The sequence below is a fragment of the Oryctolagus cuniculus genome, chromosome 19 (assembly GCF_051225735.1).
Source record: "Oryctolagus cuniculus isolate XC-2025 breed Fujian yellow rabbit chromosome 19, ASM5122573v1, whole genome shotgun sequence".
Lineage (NCBI taxonomy): Eukaryota > Metazoa > Chordata > Mammalia > Lagomorpha > Leporidae > Oryctolagus > Oryctolagus cuniculus.
The window spans coordinates 68,995,290-69,016,432 of NC_142885.1; the positions used below are offsets into that span (position 1 = coordinate 68,995,290).

The 21,143-nt window shown below is 50.2% G+C and overlaps 1 protein-coding gene across 4 annotated transcripts in view; it reads left to right on the forward strand.

Moving 5' to 3' along the window:
• Positions 1 to 21,143, forward strand: part of ADCY9 (adenylate cyclase 9) — a 132,878-nt gene that overhangs the window by 89,419 nt on the left and 22,316 nt on the right. For 2 of the 4 annotated variants that reach the window (XM_051836275.3, XM_051836274.3), the window contains exons 3-5: positions 6,969 to 7,159; positions 19,346 to 19,507; positions 20,374 to 20,591. In XM_051836275.3, coding sequence (XP_051692235.2) covers positions 6,969 to 7,159; positions 19,346 to 19,507; positions 20,374 to 20,591 — 571 coding nt within the window. The remainder of the gene's footprint in view (positions 1 to 6,968; positions 7,160 to 19,345; positions 19,508 to 20,373; positions 20,592 to 21,143) is intronic. The other 2 variants (XM_089321283.1, XM_051836276.3) reach the window with 1 other exon arrangement.

The following is a 21,143-nucleotide window of genomic DNA, read 5'->3' on the forward strand; positions in this document are numbered from 1 at the left end:
TTTGCATAATCCTGTCTCTCTCTTTGCCTGACATGGGGTTTGTGGCAGAGGTGGTGCTATGGCCTGGGCTGCCTTGCTCCTCCACCGAAGATGCTCACGGGAGGTGTCGGTGCAGGAATCCCGCTGGGGGCCAGGAGAAAAAGCCTTCGTCTGTTAGTGGACTCCTGGATGGAAAGGAAGTGCCAGGTCAGTGGTCGAGGGGGTAAGCACAGGCTGCCTCTTCCGCCCTTTGGGGCCGCAGGCACACGCGTGGTGCACCCTTGGCAGGGAGCTGTGCTGAGACAGCTTGGGTGTCCGCCCAGCCTTCTTGGACCTGACTACAATGGTGAGAGCTGCAAATTTGATGATTCCTGGAGGTATCTCGTGAAGGTCAAATTTCGTCTTGTTTTGTTTTGTTTAATCTCTCCCAGACTTCTGAACTCTTGCCACGTTAAATTTTCAGCTCTTCAAGGTTGTGTAGCCTTACTTCTTACTTATGTTTTCCCATCCTAGCTCCACTACAGTATCTGTTTTGAAGCCCTTATTTTTAATATTGTGCTTTTACCTACCCCTGCCCACTACTTTACCTTGAATTCTCAGGGAGAGCATGTTTCCTTCCTGGCTTTATTTTCAGCTTGAAATCTCAGAATGGTTGCATTTTGTTAAAGTTCACATAGCTTTATTGCTTTTCTGTCTTTAAAAAAAAGTTTTATTGAGGAATTATTCACATACTGAATGGTTCACACCCGCCAAAAGTGTATAATTCTGTGATTCTTAGCGTAATTGTAGAGTTGTGCAGCCATCACTCTGATGTAACTTGGCAACATGTTCATCATCCCATGGAGTAAGAATGTAGCAGTTGGTCCTCGTTCCCCTCAGTCCTTGGCAACTCCTAATCTGCTTTCATGTCTCCTACTCTGGACACGTCCTGTATATGGAGTCCTGTATATGACCTTTTGTGACTGGCTGAGCATCGTAACAGCATCATAGTTTTTTTTTTTTTTTTTTTTGAAGATTTGTTTATTTGAAAGGCAGAGAGAGTGAGATCTTGAGATCTTCCATCCACTGGTTCACTCCCCAAATGGCCACAATGGCTGGGTGGGCCAGTCTGAAGCCAGGAGCCAGGAGCTGCTTCTGGGTCTCCCATGTGGGTGCAGGGCTCCAAGGACTTGGGCCATCTTCTGCTGCTTTCCCAGGCTCATTAACAGGGAGCTGGATTGGAAGTGGAGCAGCCAGGGCTCAGATGCCAGGGCTGCAGGCAGAGGCTTAGCCTTCTATGCCATAGTGCCCCCATCAACATCTTATTTTCAGTTTCCCAGTTTGTTTAGCTGTCATGTATTCTCAGATTGAATAGTTTTTCACTTCTCTTCTTTCTAGTGTCTATTTCCCATTGTCTGTGTTCTGTACATTAATCTACACCTCTTAAGAGCCTTCCTATCCGCTGTGCCTCCTCAGTTCCCTGGGGAAAGAAACTCACTCGCTTGCTCGCACGGGGACCTCTTGCACTCCTCCAGATGCAGCCTGGCGGCCTCCCTCCAGCTGGTGGACTTACCATTTGGTGAATGACACCGATGAGCTGGTGATCTGTCCCGGTGCCAGCACCTCTCCTCCCGGCTGTCTCTGCCACAGCCTCTTCTGCCCTCCTTAAGCTCTGTTATCTTGTGGCGTTTCAGAATAGTTATCACAGCCCTCATTTCCCTCTTGTCTGCAAGTCGTTTGTGAAAATGCCTCCAGTCACTTCTGAACACCCTGTCAGCACAGTCTTGACCTCAGGGAACTGTCTCCTGGGAGACTGCGTCATCGCCGACTTGCGGTCCTCGCTTTCACCGTCGGTCTCGAGCTTGCCGGTTCACTTTGTCGTGAGTCTCGTTTCATTCTCTCACTCAGCGTTCTCTTTACTCCTGAGTGTTCCTGAAGACCTCCTCAGAAACAGCATTGCTTTTCCGTTTGTGTTTCCCTTCTGGAAGTGTTGGCTCGTTCAATCCTCACAGCAACCCTAAGAAGTGGTATTATTACCATGTTACTGTATTTCCATTCTATAGACTGAAACTGAGGGTGAGCACTGAAAAGATTTTGTCAGCTCTCAGTTTCTATAAGGAAAGCGTTTCCTCCTCCTGCCTGTCCGGCCCCAGCCTTGTCTCTCTTCAGCCCTTAGCCCAGGTCTTAAGCTTCTGATGAATGTTCTAGAGGTGGGAGGTGTGGTCCCTGAACTCCTCAGGGTGAGCTTTCAGCAAGAAGGCGGACCTCTGTGTGGCAGATGAATGCCGGGTGAGAGGCTGGACACAGCAGCAGAACGTGTCCCTGAGGGGCACCCCGTCACTTGCATGTGGCCTTGGTGGTGTTTTTTTCTAAACATTGTTTTGTTACGTCAAGTTAAACAGGCAAGTGCCCACGCTCTAATTCTTTCTTTCTTTTAAAGATTTAACTTATTTATTTATTTGAAAGGCAAAGTTATAGAGAGGCAGAGGCAGAGAGAGAGAGAGAGAGAAGTCTTCCATCTGCTGGTTCATACCCCAAATAGCCGCAACAGCCTGAGCTGAGTCGATCCAAAGCCAGGAGACAGGAGCTTCCTCTGGGTCTCCCATGTGGGTACACGGGCCCAAGGGCTTGGACCATCCTCTTCTGCTTTCCCAAGCCATAGCAGAGAGCTATATAGGAAGTGGAGCAGCCAGGACTTGAACTGGTGCCCATATGGGATGCTGGCACTGCAGGCGGTGACTTTACCCGCTACACCACAGTGCTGACCCCCCTGCACTCTACTTCTTCTATCTTCTTTGATAAATCTGTATTATATTTTATTGTTTGGGAGTTCACCAGCAGCCATTTGCAATAGGAGCTTATGATTTGTTGCCAAATATTGGGACAAGCAGAAAAGTTTTATGTAGGAATGGGAAGGACTTAGACCCATCCAAAGTATTTTAAGGTTAACAGGTGAAATCTGGCTTTTTTTCCACAAAATTTTTTGCTTTTCTTGCACAGAAGCAATAGATAATTGTAAGATGTTGTATTTATAACTTGTAGGTCACTGGTTATTTGGAAGGTTAACAGCACTTGTAATTTTCACTTTCCTTTAATTCTCATGCTATTTGGCCATTTCAAAGATTTTTTTTTATTTACTTGAAAAGCATTATAGAGAGAAAGAGAGAGATGGAGAGTATCTCCTGTCTGTTGATTCAGTGCCCTAATGGCCAGGCAAAAGCCAGGAGCCTGGACCTTTATCTGAGTCTCCCATATGGGTAGCAGGGGCCCAGGTCCTTGGGCCATGTTCTGCTGCTTTCCAGGTACAAAAGCAGGGAGCTGGATTGGAAGTAGAACAGCTGAGACTCAAACTGTTGCTCCTAGGAGATGCTGGTGTTGCTGGCAGTGGCTTAGCCTGCTGCGCCACAATGCCAGCCCGCAATTGGCCATTTCAGACCTAGTTATAAGGAAAAGCACAATGTGTAACAAAAAGAAATTTTTAGAAGGTTTTTGATCCAACCTAAGCTGATTACAGCTCGTATGTTTACTGTTTTAAGTCACTAGTGGTTGTCGGCTAGGTGTTTTGTGAAGTCCCGAAGTCATGTCTTACTACATTCTTTTACTTGTAATCTTTCTCTGTTGAGCTGAGGCCCTTCATTCTTGATGTTTGAGGAAGCAAGAATCCTCCCCAGCAGAAAAAGACCCCAACAAGAGGTCAGCCTCATGTCCTCCCCCGCCCCAAGAATGCACTGTCACTGAGATTACACTCAGTTCTCCAAAACCAGCCATAGTGTGTGCAAGGCAGTTTCTGTTCTCAAAGAATTGTTAATATGTTAAGAATTGTTAATGTTAAGAATACTTACCAGTGTTAGCCACATTAATCTCCTTAACACACAGCCATGGACAGAGCGAGACACCTTGGGAAATGCCTCCTTGTTCTGCAGTCTTTATGAAATTAAACTATAAAAGGCGTCATTGTTCATGAGGTTTAAAATCAATTGCCAGGAAAGAATACAAGAAATCTTACTGTTTTCCTCCTTACCCCGTACTTAATAAAATAAATCATTTAGCCGCCTTATTTTGATCTTCTACTCCAAAAAAAGCCATTCTAATGAACTTGGACCCCAGGGTCCATGTGTGTGGTTATTCATTAAATCCTTATCTCCTATTAACTCTCTTGACTCAAAGCTTTGGCTAGGCTTGAACTCGGTAACCCAGTCCGATTCATCTCTCGATGTATTTCCCACTGGACGGCTAAGCTCTGCCTTAACTTGATCGTGCTGATTGATCCTGCTGCTGGCCCTCCAGCTTGGGCAGTGGGTTTCACATTAAACTGAGCTTCCCGCACTGAAGCACAAATGAAAAAAATGCTTCATTTGCTCACTGGTTTTGTTCACTGTGGACACTTAGGTACATTTGACATTCGTAACACTGGTATTATGTCATCACCGTAGGACAGTCATTCAGAGCTTCCTAAAGAAGAATTCCAGGGGCCGGCTCTGTGGTGTAGTGGTTAAAGCCACTGCCTATAGTGCCAGCATCCCATATGGGTGCTGGTTAGAGACCCGGCTGCTCCACTTCTGATCTAGTTCTCTGCTGTGGCCTGGGAAAGTAGTGGAAGATGGCCTGAGTCCTTGGGCCCCTGCACCCACGTGGGAGACCCAGAGGAAGCTCCTGGCTCCTGGCTTCAGATCAGCGCACCTCTGGCTGTTGCGGCCATCTGGGGAATGAACCAGCGGATGGAAGACCTCCCTCTCTCTCTCTGCCTCTCCTCTCTCTCTGTGTAACTCTGACTCTCAAGTAAATAAATAAATCTTAAAAAAAAAAAAGAAGAATTCCAATCAGAAACCAATTTGGAACCATCATTGATTTAACAGTTCTGCAGATGCTTTTGTACATTGGAAGAGCATGAAAAACATGGTTGGAGGCAAGCGGGTCAGAGCCCCCTGGAGGAGAGGGTACTTGGCCTGGCGGCTGAGTTGCTGCCGGAGACTCCCATGTTGAACTCCGTCTCTGATCGCAGCTTCCTGCTAATGAGCAGCAGGCAGTGGCTCAAGGAGTCGAGTCCGTCACCCAGTGGGGAGACCTAGATTGAGTTCCCAGCATCTGCTTCAGCCTGGCCCAGCCCCTGCTGGGGAGTGAACCCACAGGCGGGCACTCTCTCTTTCTGTCTCTGTCTCTCTGCCTCTTAAGTCATTGAATTTAAACAGTTTTGAAACTCCATGCTGATACTAGCTAATGCTATGGAGTGCTATGTGCCAGGCGCCCTTGGAATAGCTGTGTGTGTGTTCATCCCGGAGTCATCCTGCTCTCACGCTCACCTGATCACCCAGACCACAGAGTCAGGAAGAGGAGGTGGAGCCCCTGCTCCTCTGCAGGAGTTGGCCCCCCCCCAAACAGAAGTGTTGCCAGTCACCCCCAGATTCTTGGGGAGTAGACTTCCATTTACACCACTAATCCTCGATTTTTCCCTGTCTTCCCAGAATCCCTTACTACTGCTGTGGCTGGCATGTCCCTCCCCTGACTCTCTGGCTTGTCCTCGGCTTGGGCCTGCTCATGACTCTTCCCTCCCCTGTCACCCTCAGAAAGAAGCCTGGAGGTGGTTCTCAGCACCACCCATGTGTGTGTGTGCACACCCACATGCTCATGTGCACACCCACACCCGCATGGCAGGACTGCAGCTCGTCTCAGGCTGTTCCCCGCACACGCGCCCTGCCGCAGCCACGCCGAGCCCAGCGCCGTCCCTCAGCTGTGCCCTTCTGCAGGGCCCTCCGTGGCTCTCCCAGGAACTCCTGCTGCCCCGGGGGTGGCCGCCTCAGCCTATGAACCTGCTCACTGCACAGCCTCACTTGGAGGGCACCTCATCCAGGTCCATCTGTGCCACGGCACCAGAACATGCAGACTGATTTCTAACGAGCAGAAGGTGGTGCCGGAAGCACAGCGCTGGGTACGCTCGCTTGTCTGCCGAGGGCCACCTCCTGCCGAGAAGAGGAGCACGGTGCTCCCACGGCGGAGGGGTAGGCCAGAGGAGCAGCTCTCTCCATCACGCCCCTTTGTGAAGGCACTGGGTCTCCAGAGAGGGGCCCTCCTGGCCTGATCTCCTGTCAGAGAACCCACGTCTGAGCACCGCCATAGGGGCCACACCTGAATTTCGGAGGGGCCGCCTTCCTAGCCCTTTCCTCGCCAAGTCTTTGTGCGGTGCCCTCTCCTGTGGATTCCCGAGCACCCCACACTTCCTCACATGGGCCACAGCACATCTGCTCGCTGTCCAGACCCCTCCTCGGGTGGGACGCAGCTGGTCACTGTGGCTGCCGGTGCTCACTCTCGTCTTCCCCGAACGCGTCATAGCCTTTGGAAACACCAAGTGCGTAGTGACTGAAGAGTGAGCCGAGGTCTGCTAATCCCAGTCACCAAGCTGCAACAGGCGTCAGGGACACGCTCATCAGGGCTCCGGCTGCAGAGGCAACGCCGCTGAGCTAGGCGCTGGCCGCGTCCCTGGCCTCTGGGCTTATGCTCCGCAGGTCCTCACGCTGGGCCGTCCCGTCCCGGCCTTGGTTGTCAGTCTCCGGGAAAGGCCACCTTTCCTTTCTCTTGCAGTTCTGGAGCCACGGAGAGAGGACGAAGTCACCTCCACGAGGGCCCTGCCTGGGTCTGCCCTCACACCTGGACCGGCTGTTTTCGGTGTCAGGGTGGGCATTTACGGATGGCAGTAAAGCCAAGCGGTGGATCGGCCGTCAGCCTGCTTTGCTGCCTTTGCGAAGAGGTCGCGGGGGCCTTTCCAGGAGGAAATGTGTGACGCTCGTCCTGCCCCCAGGGTCGTGCTGTAAGCGGTGTGACTTGGAGGCAGGCAGCCTCCCGGAGGCCGCGTGTCTGCGAGAGGGTCGTGGAAATCGGCCGTAAGATACAACACGCTCACGTTTCACTTACTCTCCATTTTCCAGGCGCGCGTCCTCCGTAGAGAGCAGGATGGAGCCTTACTTCCAGCAGCGGTGGTTTCAATATGTGCTGATTGTAATTTTTGTCCATCGTAGGTTTGAAGACATACCTGATATCGGGTCAGAGAGCCAAGGAGTCTCAGTGCAGCTGTGCAGAGGCCTTGCTTTCTGGCTTTGAGGTCATTGACGGCTCACGGGTGTCCTCAGGCCCTAGGGGACAGGGGACAGCATCATCAGGGAGTGTCAGTGACTTGGCGCAGACTGTCAAAACCTTTGATAACCTTAAGGTTAGTTTTTTTTTTTCCTACTTTCTCAAACTTTATATTAATTCTGCAGTAGAACATGTATAATAACCTTCAGGTCTGTGGCAAACAGCTTAGAATGTCCTTCAGTTTGGTGTTTGCAGCTTTTAAATTTAGTATAAAGTTAGCAGCATTTTGCATTGTAATGCTCTTGCTTTCTGAATATTACACACGGCCATTTCCTCTCTTCATTGCATGAAGATGCCTCTCACCTGAGTTACTAGTTTTTCTCCTGCGACCTGTGTTGTCTTTCGGGAATTCTGAAAGCTAACAATAAATGACAACGAAGATGATTCTCCATGCACCCTGCTTGAGAACTGGTTTAGGTCCTGTTTCAGAGACCACGTTCTCGAATATTCACCGCAACCTTATGATAATTCTGAATTGTGTTGGTGTGGGTGAAGCTTGTGACGCAGCTCACTGAAACATTACAGGCTGCTGAGAACCTGCCGGCATTTCATTACCCCTGCCAAGATCATCTCTGATTACCGTCCAGAAGCCCCCGTTTCCATACGGACATTTTGCCACTGCAATACACTACCAAGGAATTCACACGCTTGACTCTGGGTGTGAGAAATCATCCTAGTTTACGAGCTAATCCTCGGTTTTCACATTCGATTTATTTCCCCTCATGGTGCCCTCTGCTTATTTTTACAGTTTGCTGTTTCCATTTTTAAAGAGAGAGACAGTTACGACAGTTCTACTTCCCCGCTTTGTGTTGTCAGATAACAAAACGATACGTCAGTCAGCATGAAGCCTATTGTTGGGGCTTCCAGTCAGTGTGTTCCAACTAGCCACACTCACTGACATATTTGAAAGCTGGCGATTGGTGTTTAAGTTCAACAGTCTCCGTGATTTGGTAGTCAGTGTGTTGAGATATTTTACTGTGTTGGAGTGCATGTGCCTATCTTCTGGTTGCTTTTGTTAATTTTTGTGTTCAGGCCTCTTGACCATACTCATATGTCTTTTTCATCGTATGCCTTGCTAATTTAGCACAGGGTTTCTCCGAGTTGGCCTGGCTGATGTTTTGGACAACATAGCCCTGTGTTGTGGGCGCCGTCCTGTGTGTTGCTAGATGCTGAGCAGCGTCCCTGGCGTCTACTCTCCAGATACCAGTAGCACATCCGCCCCTAGTTGTGCTGGCCCCAAAATGTCTCTGGCTCCTGCCCAGTGTCCCCTTGGGGGAGGCAGAACTGTCCCAGGTGAGAGTCCCTGGTGCAGTTGTATTAGACCCTCTCTTTCCCCAAGCTCTCTCTGGCAGTGGGTTGCAGTTATGTCTGAACTGTCCCCACTGCCTGCGAATGGGAGAGGCAGCCCCCAGCTCAGACTGACGTTCTGCGGCAGTCAGAAAGAGGAGCTGTCGGCTCGAAGGCTGTTACTGAGCATGGGCAGGAAAGAACTGGTGTGGGAGGAGAAGAAGAACATGACTTTCCAAACATGTTCGTTTCTTGGGGAAAGATTGTCTCCTCCAGGCTTCAAACGGGGTTGTACTTAAGTAGAGAAATGGAACTCAAAGCCCCAAATAACTGGTGTATTGTGTGCGTCTGCCATCTTGCCTTATGCGTCCCTGTGCACCCCCCCCCCCCCCCCCGGCTAGGAGATGCATTTGCTGAGTGTGCCCTGTCACATACTCACAATGCCAGTGACAGTGATACTATGCCAGGCTGCCTTAAGAAGGCTTTCTCTCACAGTGAAAGAATATTCCTTGTTCTAAACATATTTGTTTTGTTCTGGATGGACAAAAGCTACAAGGCATCTTCAAAAAGTTCATGGAAATGTGTATTTTGGAAGAAGTATCCATAGATTTCAAAATTTTTTGCACCAGGGTCAGCAATGTGATATAGTAGGCTAAGCTTTGCCTGCAGCACCGGCATCCCATGTGGGCATCTGTTCTTGTCCTGGCTGCTCCTCTTCCGACCCAGCTCTCTGTTGTGACCTGGGAAAGCAGTGGAAGGTGGCCCAAGTGCTTGGGCCCCTGCACCACATGGGAAACACAGAAGAAGCTTTAGGCTCCTAGCTTCCGATGAGCCCAGCTCCGGCTGTTAATGGCCATTTGTGGCCATTTGGGGAGTGAACCAGCAGATGGAAGACTTTTCTCTCTGTCTCTTCCTCTCTCTGTCTGTAACTCTGCTTCTCAAATAAATAAATAAAATCTTAAAAAAGAGAGGGGGGGAACATTCCCTTTATAAAAAGTGTTTTGCAACAAAATAAAATTACCTTTCAATTCCATTTTCATGAACTTTTTGAAGAATCCTTCATATTTAGCATATTCTATTGCTGTGCATAAAGATTTTCTGAATAGTCATTGAATATTTCCTGAAAACCTTGTGATAGTAGACTGTGTTTACCAAAAGGAATTTGGGTTAAAAAAAAAAAAAAAGCAATTTTGTGTCCTCTCCAGGAGGAAAAGATAAGTTGGATCACAAAGTATAATTTCTGGAATATTTTAGAGGTTTGGGCAGGATAATAGGATGTCTGAGACAAAGCCAGTCCCAGAATGTTAGAATTATTTGGATTCCATGGTTGGGCAGAAAGAGCATAAAGAGATGAAAGGCGCGGTCCCACTGTAGGCGTTGTACATTGGGGTTACCCGTCTCGTCCTCCTGCCCTCTTGGGATCAGAGAACAGGAGCCCAAGAGATCGTAAAATACACACACTGGGTGATTGGGAGTGAACTGTAAGAACCATAGCCCTAAACTTGGGAAGCAGAAAACCCAGGTCTGCTCTAACGATCACGTAGTTCATCATCTGACCCGTGAGACCCTCTCTCAGGTCTGAGCTTCCCAGCAGCAGCGATGCAAGGTGCCAGGTGCTTGCTTACTCCTCGTCTGGGTAGATTCATGCTGCAGCCGCTGGGGCCCCGTGCGTGTGTGGTTGCTCAGTGGGGTTGTCTGCGCTAGGTCAGCCTCTCCTGACCGGTTCCAGCGCTTCGCCAGGGCTCGTTGCCTCTTCCTGCCAATGGGCTCCTTTTCCTTGTCACTGCTGCCGCATCTCCTGATAGAGGCGACTCTGGGTGTGGGTTTCTGTCCCCACATTCCGTGTCCCTGGCCTGGCTTCCGGCAGCGTGTCCCTGAGCAGGAGCTTTCCCAGGCTGGAGATGGATGTCAGGTGCGAGCAGGGCTCTGCGGCGGGCAGAGAGGGACATTCTGGATTAGACAGTCGAGAAAGGGCTTCTCTGCTGCAGAACTCCTCAACGCCTTGAGTGTGCTACTGGGCATTGCTGGGTCTCCCTGGGGTGTGTGTGTGTGTGTGTGTGTGTGCATGTTTGCAGCATTCTCAGGCCTCTTTGAGCACAGATTTCTATTTCCAAGGTGCACCTTGGAGGGCGAGTGCCATGGCTGACACCTTTTTGTGGGAGGGGTGCTTAGCTAATGGAGAGAATTTTGTGCCAAGGACCAAGCAATCAGAGAAGAGCTGTTCAGTCAACAGTCACCAAATGAAGAGATGCGTGTCCTGTTCGTGTTGTTCCCCTCGTCTGTGACACTCACTGCTCCCCTTTCCCCCAACGCCCTCTCTGCATTTCACGCGTTAGCCTCACTGTGGCTTCCCGTGCCTGCTCTAGCTGGTGGCACCATCTCCCCATGTCCTCCAGTGTGTGCCCCTTGCCTAGAATGTACACAGCCAAAGGTCTTTGCTTCCCAGGCACCTTCCTGTGAGCTCCCTGAATGCAGGGCCCCTATATTAAACAGCTTGTATTTCCAGAGTCCAGCACCATGCCTAGCATGTGGGGGATAATTGCAGCTTTGTTTTGGCTTCAGTTTTTAATCCCTGAATGTCACACAGGGAGATACAGCTCTGCAGAGCTACACTAAGAGGAATGAGACTCAGAAGCCTGGGCAGAACTATTGAGAACCAAGGCTTGACTGTCTACCCACAGCATGTGTCCCGTACGCCTTTTAAGTTATTGTTCAGTTCACAGCTGGAAAATTCGTAGCTAATATATCTCAGCACAGCTGGAGAACTGTAGCCCCCTACCAGGAAATGATAGTGCTGTCAAAGGCCCGAGGTCATAGGTCAAAAGGAACCTTTCCCACATGTTAGCCTTGGTTTCTGAAGACCAGAGATGAGAGTGGGTGGTCAGAAGGCCCCTGCATTGTGTCGGGGTGCGGGGAAAGGGAGGGAGGGGTCCAGAAGGGAGCCAGGCACTGGCAGTTGGGGCAAGGACGCCACTTGTCAGCATCGTGGAGACAGCATGAGCGCTGTGAAAGAGCTGCAACTTACAGGTGAAACTCCTGGGGCAGGCGCCGTGGCACAGCGGGCCCAGCTGCCGCTCGGGAACCCGCATGTCATATTGGAGTGTCGGTTCAAGTCCCAGCTACTCTGTGCTTCCCATGCAGCTTCTTGCTAATGTGCCAGGGCTTGGGGGGCTCGGGGGGTGGAGGGGCAGTGAGTGATAAGTACTTAGGTTCCTGCCACTCACATGGCGTTCAGGGCTCCTGCTTTGGATTAGCCTATTCTTGGCTGTTGGGAGCATTTGGGGAATGAACCAGTGAATAGACGATCTCTCTCTGTTTCTCCCTCTCACTCTCTCTGTCACTCTGCCTTTCACATAAATAAGTAAATCTTAAAAACAAAATACTGAAACTCCTTCTCAAAGCCTTGGCTTTGGACTGTGAAGAAATCACTTAATTTCTCTAAGCCTCGTTCCTCCTTGGAGAGGTGGTGGCGAGCAGGAAGTCTCTCAGGGTTGTTTGCAGATGGGCTGCAGCCACACTTGCAGGTACTATATGTGGGGTAGAGGCTCAGCTCACACAGGGCATGCGTTTGTCCCCACAGAGGGAGAGCACCGTCCCGGGCAAGAGGGAAGGAGGATAGGAGACGGCTGTCATCTTGTTTTGCCGACAAGAAGTCATGGACTCTACTGGGAAGCTCTCACCTTCTCCACCAGGGTTAGAGGAGAGTTTTAGAATTGTCGCAGCTGGTTGTTGCTGTAGGGCAGGGGTGCTGTCTGGTATAACCACATCAGAAATACGGTGCAGGTGTGGGGGCTCCTTGGCCTGGTTCATGTGATGTCAGCTCTTCAGTGGGCACCTGCTTCCCATTTTGTAAGGAGCACTGTGGGTGATGGATGGCTCGAGACTGCACTTGCTAATACAAATAACTTATCAACATCTTCATGAAGAACAGCAGCAACCGAGGACCAAGGAATGAGTGGTCGTCACCGCCTCAGTCCTACTCAGTGGAACACTGAGCTGTGGAAGTGGCCCAGTGGCTGCTGAAAGACCTCACACGGGCACACCTGCTTGGCTAGTCTCTATGAGTTCACTTAAAAAAAAAGATACATTTATTTATTTGAAATTCAGAGTTACACAGAGAAAAGGAGAGGCAGAGAGAGAGAGAGAGAGAGAGAGAGAAAGAAAGGTTTTCCATCTGCTGGTTCACTCCCCAGTTAGCTGCAACGGCCGGAGCCATGCTGATCCGAAGCCAAGAGCCAGGAGCTTCTTCTGGGGTTCCCCTGCACATGGGTGCAGGGGCCCAAGGGCTTGGGCCATCTTCTACTGTTTTCCCAGGCCACAGCGGAGAGCTGGATCCGAAGTGGCACAGCCAGGTCTTGAACTGGCGCCCATATGGGATGCTGGCACTGCAGGTGGCAGCTTTCCCCGCTGTGCCACAGTGCTGGCCCCAGTGAGTTCACCACAGCACATTACTGAGAACCTGGGGACTGTGCATGTGCTGGCATTTTTGCACATTTACAGTCAGTAATGAAGCTAATGGTGTGGATTTGCCTCCCTGGGGATGATTCAGAACGGATCTGTCCTATTTTCAAAAGGTTTATGTGCTTCCCCTGTGATGCCCCCACCCTAGGAACCATTCTTTTGTGATAGTCACTATGACTTATTTTAATGACACTAAATAAATCATCACCCCTTTAACCTCTGTGTTATCCATATGTAAACCATTATGAATAAGCTTGCTCAGTCCCGTTGGAGGGAGTAGGGAGGGTCTCTGGGTTCGTTACAGAAACAGAAAAGATAATAGGTATATATGACTATGTTATGTACTTACACTCATATACACTGTATCAAGCTTGGAAATTAAAAGTATTATAAATCATCTCAAGTGATAGTTGTGATGGTTGCACAACCCTGTGAATATACTAAAAACCACTGGATGGTATACTTGTTAGTGCATTGTATGGTATGTGAATTATATGTTGAGAAAGCTGTTATAAAAATAAATAGAAGTCTGACTGTGGGCCCTGCAATGTAGATGCAAAGGAAGTTTTCTTTAAAAGGACTTTTCAGGTCTTAACTGTAGTTTCAGTTGTACCCGTTTCCTTGAGTGAGGAGAAAGCGTGGTAGATACACATTGACAGATCTTCCCCATGCAAAGAGTCCAGGTGAGAAACTCAGGAGGAGTGAGGCCCACAGAAGATCAGCACTAGGCCCCCACGGTATGGTGGCTGCAGCAGGAGCCGTCTGGGGATTCTGAAATCAGTGGGAAGGAGTCTAGGGAGAGGTGGGATGCATGGGTGGACACAGAGCATCTCCCACCAAGTGTCTCTTGGTTATAGAGGGAGGAACACTGAAGATACAGTGGACAGACTCAGCACAGCATCACCGTTCCTGGGATGTAGCAGTACCACGTACCCCGACAGTGTGCCGAGGGGACTGTCACCTCCGGGGCATTCTTCCCCCTGAATCCCAAACCTCATCGTATTTGTGGGAAAGCATCAAACAGATCCAAATCCAAGCACATTCCAGAAGCGCCAGGGTCACGAAAGACCGTGTGAGACTGAGGCACTGCCAGGCTGCAGGAGACTATGCAGACGTGAGAGCCAGCTGCACCACGGGGTCCTGGGTAGAGCCGGAGAGCAGAGGAGGGGTGCAGGCAGAGGCTGGAGGCCTCTGGATAAGCTCTGCAGCTTGGTTCATGGTGGTTTCTAATTTTTTTTTTTATTTTAAAGATTTATTTAGTTATTTGAAAATCAGGCTACACAGAGAGAGGAGAGGCAGAGAGAGGTAGGTCGTCCATCCGCTGGTTCACTCCCCAACTGGCCGCAAATAGCTGGAGCTGCACCCATCCGAAGCCAGGAGTCAGGAGTTTCCTCCAGGTTTCCCACGTGGGTGCAGGGGCCCAAGCACTTGGGCCGTCTTGTGCTGCTTTCCCAGGCTATAGCAGAGAGCTGGATCAGAAGTGGAGCAGCCTGGACTCGAACTGGTGCCCATATGGGATGCTGATGCCTCAAGCCAGGGTGTTAACCTGCTGTGCCACATCACTGGCCCCTGGTTCATGGTGTTGTACCAGTGTTAATGTCTTAGTGTTGGTGAGGGTACTGTAGTGACATGTGGTAAAGGGTACATGCAGTCTCAGAGCTCCCACAAGTCTAGCAGCCCTTCAAAATTGAAAAAACATGAAATCCGTCTGTCTGTCCATTTGTCCATGTGGACTGAAATGGGAAGCTGTGGCCAGCATCACTTAGCTGGCATCATCAGGTGGTGAAGTGGCCCACGTAAGTGAACCTTCCACACGCAAACACTAAGATGTTTTCTGATTTTAGTTTTCTCATGGAATGCTTTCACAGCATAGTAAGAGTCTTGTTGTACAGTCTGCTGAATGCAGTTGAATCTCCACTTGACTCTGATCAGCGTCACCAGCCTCGGCTGTCAAGCCCAATGGGCGTGTATGGCTGACAAATCAAATGAGAGGCTCAGGGTTTGACTCTGCTCTCTGTGGCTTTGAGATGTTGTGTCTGAGTATTTGCAGGGTTGTGTGTGCTTGTTGTTTTGCCTCTGATATTTGCAGGCTGTGGTTTCCTATTCTTACAGCTACTGGCATGCCTTTCTATGAAAATCATTGCTTCTATTTTCCTCTAATCTGCCTCTGTGTTTCTCTAATATCATGTTAGCAGAAATCGTCTGTGTTGAAGTGCTCGTGTCTGCGCCTCATCCGTGTGGGCAAGCAGCCGTCCCCTAGTTCCAGCGATGCAGGGTTGGCCCAGTGGCTTCTGCCCCACACGACAGGCAGCCCCTGTTCACATGGAGATGCCACACGCACAGTCCCCTCTGCTGTCTTTAGCTGTGTGACTCTGCCTCAGTGGCCTCATATGTAAAGTAGAGCTGGCCGTGGTACTGGCTGCAGGGGTGCATGTGAGGGCTGAATGAATGCACACACAGTCAGTGCTTGGAGGGTTACTGTGTGGCCACGCCACTGTTACCCCTGTCTGCCGCAGTCGTTGTGACTGTGTTTGGGAAGAAGGATATATCTTCCAGTAGCACAGCATCCGGCTCACCGCTCCTACGCAGCAGACGAAACAGGCCAAGGCAGGACTCCTCCAAGGCCGTTTCCTTCTGGTTTCTCAGAAAGGAGATTCCCCTGCTCCTTCTCTTGACAGTTCTGAGAAGGGACCGCTGCTGGCTTAGAAATGGTTTTTCTCAGGCTGACAAATAGCCCTGGAGAAGAGTATTTTATAGTGCTATGCCATGTATGTTTGAATGTAGGGTGTGTATACCGAACTGTGTTACAAGCAAATGCAGATGTGTCCAAGCATGCTAGAGAAAGGGTTGTAACCTGGGGGGGGGGGGGTGGGGGAGTGAAGATAAGGTGGGAAAATGCAGAGCGCACTCTCCAAGGAATCAGGTTACCCAGGCAACAGCCCAGCAAACCCCTGGGGTCCCGTAGCATCTTCCCTTGGTGCCAGTGGTGTCGCTTAAAAGAACCAGGAGTCACAGCCGCTTGGGTCACTTTAGGGGAAGAGGCACAGGAAATCCAAGTGCCTGAATCATAATCATTGCTGGGTCTTCCTTGTACCAAGAAAGGAGGCCAGAGCCATAGCCCCATGGCTCTTGGGGCCAGGAGGCCTGAGCCTGAGCCTCTCTGTTAACAAGCCTTTGCCACCTCAGAGTGACCACTTCTGCCTCAGATGTTGTCACGAGGGTCGACTGAGCTCACCACACAGGACCACAGATGCCGTGTAGGCTGGGGACTGACTGCTGTTGTTGGTTTGTCCTTAGCACACGGATGGTTCTAAACCATCGCTGCTGCCGTCCTCATGACAGTGACTTTATCTACAGTGCCTGCCAGAGCCGCTCCCTGTGAGTGGGCTGCAGATTGTCCCTGGCACAGTAAATGTGCTTCCCGGGGAGGGCTTCTCCACAGCGGTGCCGGGGGAGGGATGGAAGGGTTGCAGTGGGTTGGAGAACATTTCGTGGAGGTAGCAGTGCATGGCCAAAACCAGGTTGCAAGTGCTGTTCATCCAGATTAAAATTAAGTTGGAAAACAGTTGGTGGAAAAGTGGTGTGCAATGGGGCGAGAGAAACAAGCCTCCCTGGCCTGGCATATCAGGGCCTCAAGCACAGGTCAGAAGGGAATGTTGAGACACAACAGAGTTTCCTGAGATGTCTGGGCTTCATTTGTTTCAAATTAAAAAAAAAAAAAAAAAAAAAAAAAAAAAAAAAAAGGAAAGTAGCCAAGGAAGAAAGAGAATCACAAAACACCACTTTTAAAGTGCAGTGCAGGGGCCGGTGCAGTGATTTAGTGAGTTAAGCCTGCGGTGCCGGCATCCCATATGGGTACCAGTTCAAGTCCCAACTGCTCCATTTCTGATCCAGCTCCTTGCCAATAGCCTGGGAAAGCAGTGGAAGATGGACCAAGTCCTTGGGTCCCTGCACCCACATGGGAGACCTGGAAGAAGCTCCTGGCTTCAAATTGGCCAGCTCTGACCGTTGAGTCCATTTGAGGAGTGAACCAATGGCTGGAAGAGTCTCTCCCTCTCTCTGTCTGTTACTCTGCCTCTTAAATAAATAAATAAAATGCAGTGAAATGCTGGGCTGCTGGATCCAGCTTCCTGTCTGGGGCAGCCCCGCTCAGCAAGGCTTAGGGTCTGCAGCTGGTTCTCCCTCTGTCCTGGACAAAGCTGAGAGGAGGAAACAGGCTCAGAGGGAACACATGGCTGTTATGTCCAGCGTGTGACAGTTAGCCACTGCCCTACACTGTTTCTGCAGTCTGAATGATCAGAAGTGGCCAGAGGTCAGAGAAACTGCTGGCGCACGGCTGCTCCTTTGCTGTCTTTCCTAGGTTGGGAAGAATCTCTGGGCCCTGCAGGTGTGACGCGGTTCATGTCTCAAACCACAGTGCCAACCTGTCCCACACAGCAGCTTGCGTTCCTCCGTCCCCTGCTCCCTGGAGGAGCAAGCAGCTGCCACTTCCAGCAGCAAAGTGACTTCGCCCGCCCCGCTGGCAAGCTCCCACGGGGGTCCTGCTGGGCCTGTCCCTGGGGCACACTTACTTCACTTCTCCACCAGGGCATCCCAGGGTTCCCCCCGCCCCCACCCCCGTGCTTGGTATTGGATTTTTTTTCTTCATTTGAAAAGATCAGTAGCCCCACTGGTGAAATCGTTGGCCGTTTAACTCAGTCAATGCCAACAGGTGTTTTAAGACGATTTCATTGTATATTATTGGCAAGCAGAATGTTTTGCCCCGTTAACAATGTCAGCTTTTAAAGAGCACCGTTTGTCTGGTTGCTCCATATTTCAAATGAATATGACTATTCAAACTCCGTAGGCGCCTTACATCAGATTCCCAGCCTGCACAACTCTTTGGATCTTTGCTCTTTGACCTAATACAACCCAGGCCTACCGTCTAACTTGGGATGTGGTCTGGGTCAGATCCCTGCCCCTAGCTCACACATGGTACTTATTTTAAGTTTCTGAAACAATACCTCACCTCCTATACTTTATCCTGTGGTTTAATCATTCTTATGGCCTGGAAATTGTTTTTTGAGTCCTAAAATAATCTCTCCTGCTGCAGTTTTGTCTTCTCCACTGGAAACTGTTAGTTGCTGTCTCAAAGGCAATTCTTAGGTTACTGGATCACAATAATAATAATGATATAATAATAACAAAGTTATTAAAGATATACAGTGTCCCAGGAACTGCCTGAGTTGCATAATATTTCCTTTAATCTTTAAATATTTCCTTTAATCTTTAAAGTATGTCTACAAAAAAAAAAAAAAACATTTTCACTCTTAATTTACAGAGGAGGGAGCTGAAGAACAGAGGTTGGAATGGGGTCCCCACACCAGCAGGTGAACCTGGCAGATGGGAGTTGAAAGCCTGTTCTTTCTCCACCACCCATCAGAACCGAGTTCTGCCTTCCGTTTTCTAGGCCAGCTGATTCCTCCAAGCTGTCAAAGGTCACTAAACACGTATGCAGCCCACGTGTGAGAGCAGCTCCCCACGGAAGAGAGCTCGGGCACCCTGGCTTAGTGCTCTGGAACAGGGTAGGGGTCGGTTGTTTATTCAGTAACAGCCTTATTGAGCTCTAATTCCCCTGCCAATCATCAGATCCAGCCTTTTAAGGAATACAATTCAGTGGTTTCTGGTAGATTTGCAAGGTTGTGCAACCCTCACTGCAGTCAATTTCAGAGTACCCCCATTACCCCAAAAGAAACCTGTCTTAGTCCCTTCGGGCTGCTGTCACAAAAATATCATGGAGGGGGCGCTTATAAACATCAGAAACGTGCTCCTCACCACTTGGCAGGCGATGGGAACCCATTGCCTGCTTCATGGCTGCTGCCTTCACCTGGGAGGAAGGGACGAGGGAACGCTCTGGGGCTTCCGGGCACTGATCCTTTGGCGAGGGCTCTATCCTCATGGCCTGAACACCTCCCATATCGTCACCCATCACTCTGGGGATTGGGATTTCAGCATGGATTTTTGCTGTTGTTGTTGTTGTTGGGGGTAGTTGGGGGTAGGGGAACACAGACATTCAGACCCAAGCAAAGCCCATAGCATCTCCACGGATTTGCCTTTTCCAGACATGTCTGTCACATGGACGGGATCACACATGCCGTGACCTTTTGTGTGTGGCTTTTTTCACTCACACAGCGTTCTCAGGGTTCATGCATGTTGTAGCATGTGTCACTGCTTCGTTGATATTTGTGGCTGGGTGATATCCCATGTGTGGAGACCCCAGTCTTTTCCTCCTCTCATCAGCTAGTGAGCATTTGAGTTCCCATGTTTTGGCTGTTGTGGGTAGGGGTGCTGTGTGCAGCCTTGTACGGGCCTCTGTGGGTTTCCGTTTGTTCGTCCTGACGTCCTGCCTCCCCAGGTTTGGTAAAACTCCCATTCTACATGACAGAATTACAACGGCAGCAGCGCACTTGCTGGAGTGTCCTGTCTGTTGCCCTGCTCCCTGGGTGTGCTCCCATGGCCTTTGCTTTTCTTGTAGACCTGCCCTTCATGTGGAATCACCTTTGCTCCCAAAGCTGAAGCCGGCGCAGAAGGCGGCACTGTCCAGAATGGCTGCCAAGATGAGCCTCAGGGCGGCACCAAGGTAACAAGCTCATGGCTGTTGTTCCTGTCACTTCCTCTCCTGGCGCATCCACCCAAGGTGACATTCCTCTCTTGTCAACTTCTTAGTTCTGAGAATAAGTCCTGTTAGGTAACATGGTACCTTCTAGTCGCTGGGTGGTGCACAGAACGACAAAGCACAGGACAGAGCAGGGTACAGTGAGGACCCGCTGCTGGGTGGGACTCCCTACGTGGGAGGGAGAATCTTAACACCTGTGCATGAGGGTGGTTAAGGAATGATTTTCGTGCTAAAAGCTGGACTCAGCGTATGGTAGAAAACAGGCATGCCATGAGGAGAGGCACCTCTTCCAGGTGAAAAACAGGAGAGAGGCCAGAAGGCGGGCGAGCAGCCGGCAGGCTGCTGGAGAATGGGCCTTTGAGAGCGAGCCAGCCAGAGGGGAAAGCAGGACGGGAGCCCTTCTCACAAAGGCTGCCTTCCCCAGGGAGGCCCGTATCTCTGTCCTCCTCCACCCTGCATGTGTGTGCAGGTCAATCCGGGTCTCTCATGACCCCAGTTGATATCCACCTGTCTCCCTCTACCTTCTCCTAAGCCACAACCCAACAACTCTAGGTTTGTTTTCCTCGCACGTCCCCTGAGCCCTTCCAACCCATCCAGCAGCCCCTGCGACCCTGGTTTTGGGATAAGCAAATTCCCAGAACCTCAGCTCTCCACTCTCTCTCACCTCCTGCTGGCTCTTCCCACGCCCTCACCTTCCTGGCTGCCCAGAGAGGATGTAGGTTGGCAGAGAGATTGAGCATTCAGATGAGAGAAGACTTGCAGGTGTGGGCCCCTAGCACAGGTCAGAGCATCCGGCACGCAGTGTAGGGAGCTCCAGCATGGGGACAGCTCGTGTTCCCTGCCGCCACTTCACTCCCCGTGTTTGCTTCCTCCTTGTCTCGAGGCAGGCTTCTGGAGGACCCAGCTCCAAAGCTCAGAATGGACTCCTGAGCCCTCCCCAGCAGGAGAAGCTGACCAACAGTCAGACCTCCTTGTGTGAGATCCTGCAGGAGAAAGGAAGGTGGGCGGGGGTGAGCTTGGACCAGTCGGCTCTGCTTCCGCTGAGATTCAAGAACATCCGCGAGAAGACCGATGCCCATTTTGTGGACGTTATCAAAGAAGACAGGTACGACTGGGGCTGTCGGTAGAGGCGGCAAGGGTCTGCAGGTGGAAGGCTCTCCTTAGCCGCCTTCCTCAGTATGTTACTTTATTTTGTTTTGCTTTCATGTGAAACTTACAGAAGAGTGGAACAAATGGTAGGTGGAATTCCTTTGATGCCCTGTGCCCAGTTGACCAACTTCCCACCGCTGAATATGCCTGTTTCCTCCCTCTCCTCCCCTCTGTGACATTTATCTCTTATTTTTTCTGAACCGTTTGACAGTAAGCTGCATGCCTCACGTTGTTTGCCCTTTTATTCTTGTATTTCCTAGAAACAGGAATGTTGTGTTGTGTGATCATACAAGTGTACTTTAAAAAGTCCATGGAAGAATGGAGCTAAAATATAAGTTTATTTCAATGCAGAAATATTTGAAATCCAGTACATAGCTGTTGGTTTTTTGCATAGTAGGCATTTTTGTGAGCTTTCTGCAGCTGTCAAATTCAGGAAATCTTACACGGATCTGATAGCCGGCCTGACCTGCAGTCCCTGTTCTGGTCTTGTCAGTTGTCCTGGAGAGCA